This window comes from Sinocyclocheilus anshuiensis, unplaced genomic scaffold, assembly GCF_001515605.1.
Source record: "Sinocyclocheilus anshuiensis isolate Anshui unplaced genomic scaffold, SAMN03320099.WGS_v1.1 C32441034, whole genome shotgun sequence".
In the NCBI taxonomy this organism is placed as follows: domain Eukaryota; kingdom Metazoa; phylum Chordata; class Actinopteri; order Cypriniformes; family Cyprinidae; genus Sinocyclocheilus; species Sinocyclocheilus anshuiensis.
Window position 1 is genome coordinate 1 of NW_015616459.1, and position 983 is coordinate 983.

The window sequence follows — 983 nt, forward strand, 5'->3', positions numbered from 1 at the left end:
TTTTACCATGAAAATAGCTGTAGAACCTTGGCATGGCATTTAAAAAAATGACTACACAAAAAAAAAAACGGAGTTAAATTTTTGGTCCTTTTTAGCATGGCTGACCCTGAAATCCCTGTTCCTCAGGCTCGTGGAATTGATGTTCAACAAGTTTCACTTGTCATCAACTATGACTTGCCAACAAATAGAGAGAACTATATCCATAGGTGAGTAAAACGTCAAGATGCCAACATGTTTCTCGCTGGTTGTATTCAATGATTCATTTAATGTTGATGTTTTCGCTATACTTATCATTTCACAGGATTGGCCGTGGAGGTCGGTTTGGCAGAAAAGGTGTAGCCATCAACTTTGTTACTGAAGAAGACAAAAGGATTCTTCGAGACATTGAGACGTTCTACAATACAACCGTTGAGGAGATGCCCATGAATGTTGCTGACCTGATTTAAACTTTGGAGATTTTAATGCAGGGATAGCTGTCGAATGATCACTTCCATTTGCGCTTATTTTATTGGAAGAGAAAAAAAAACTACTCCATGCTGGCTGCGGATCCGACTTACGAATTCGAAACGTGACGTTGACTCTCTGTGTGGACTGTTGTAGACTCCAACCATATCAGTATTTACTGGCGGGGGTGTTTACAAAACATGGGTTCTTTTCATGTATCCTTTTTCAGGTATTTATTCCCTGGTATGTTCAAAATGTACGTGTTAGGTGTTCTTTATCGTTTAGTAATTTACTTGTGGACTAAAAGATACAAGTGCTGCATTAAGTCTGCCAATTATGTTATGCTAACATATGTGTGCAGTTTAACTTGGTTCACTTCACCTATTTAGTAATATAAAGGCACTTAAGTTTTGTGGAATGTATTTCTTTAAATGTATTGTTTTATCAAGTACTACTTTTTGTGAAGTCCTCTTCAAAGGTGGGTCTTAACACCTTAGCTCAATGTTCCATGTAGTGTTTGGCCCACTTGGCAATAAAGA

General features: G+C 37.7%; 1 protein-coding gene across 1 annotated transcript; it reads left to right on the top strand.

The window, feature by feature from the left end:
• The first annotated feature begins 20 nt into the window (after positions 1 to 20).
• LOC107682656 (eukaryotic initiation factor 4A-II-like) lies at positions 21 to 977 on the top strand. Its single transcript, XM_016478830.1, has 2 exons — positions 21 to 206; positions 302 to 977. Exons 1-2 carry the CDS (start codon positions 97 to 99, stop codon positions 444 to 446), a joined length of 255 nt encoding a protein of 84 aa, XP_016334316.1. The 5' UTR covers positions 21 to 96; the 3' UTR covers positions 447 to 977.
• The last annotated feature ends 6 nt before the right edge of the window (positions 978 to 983 follow it).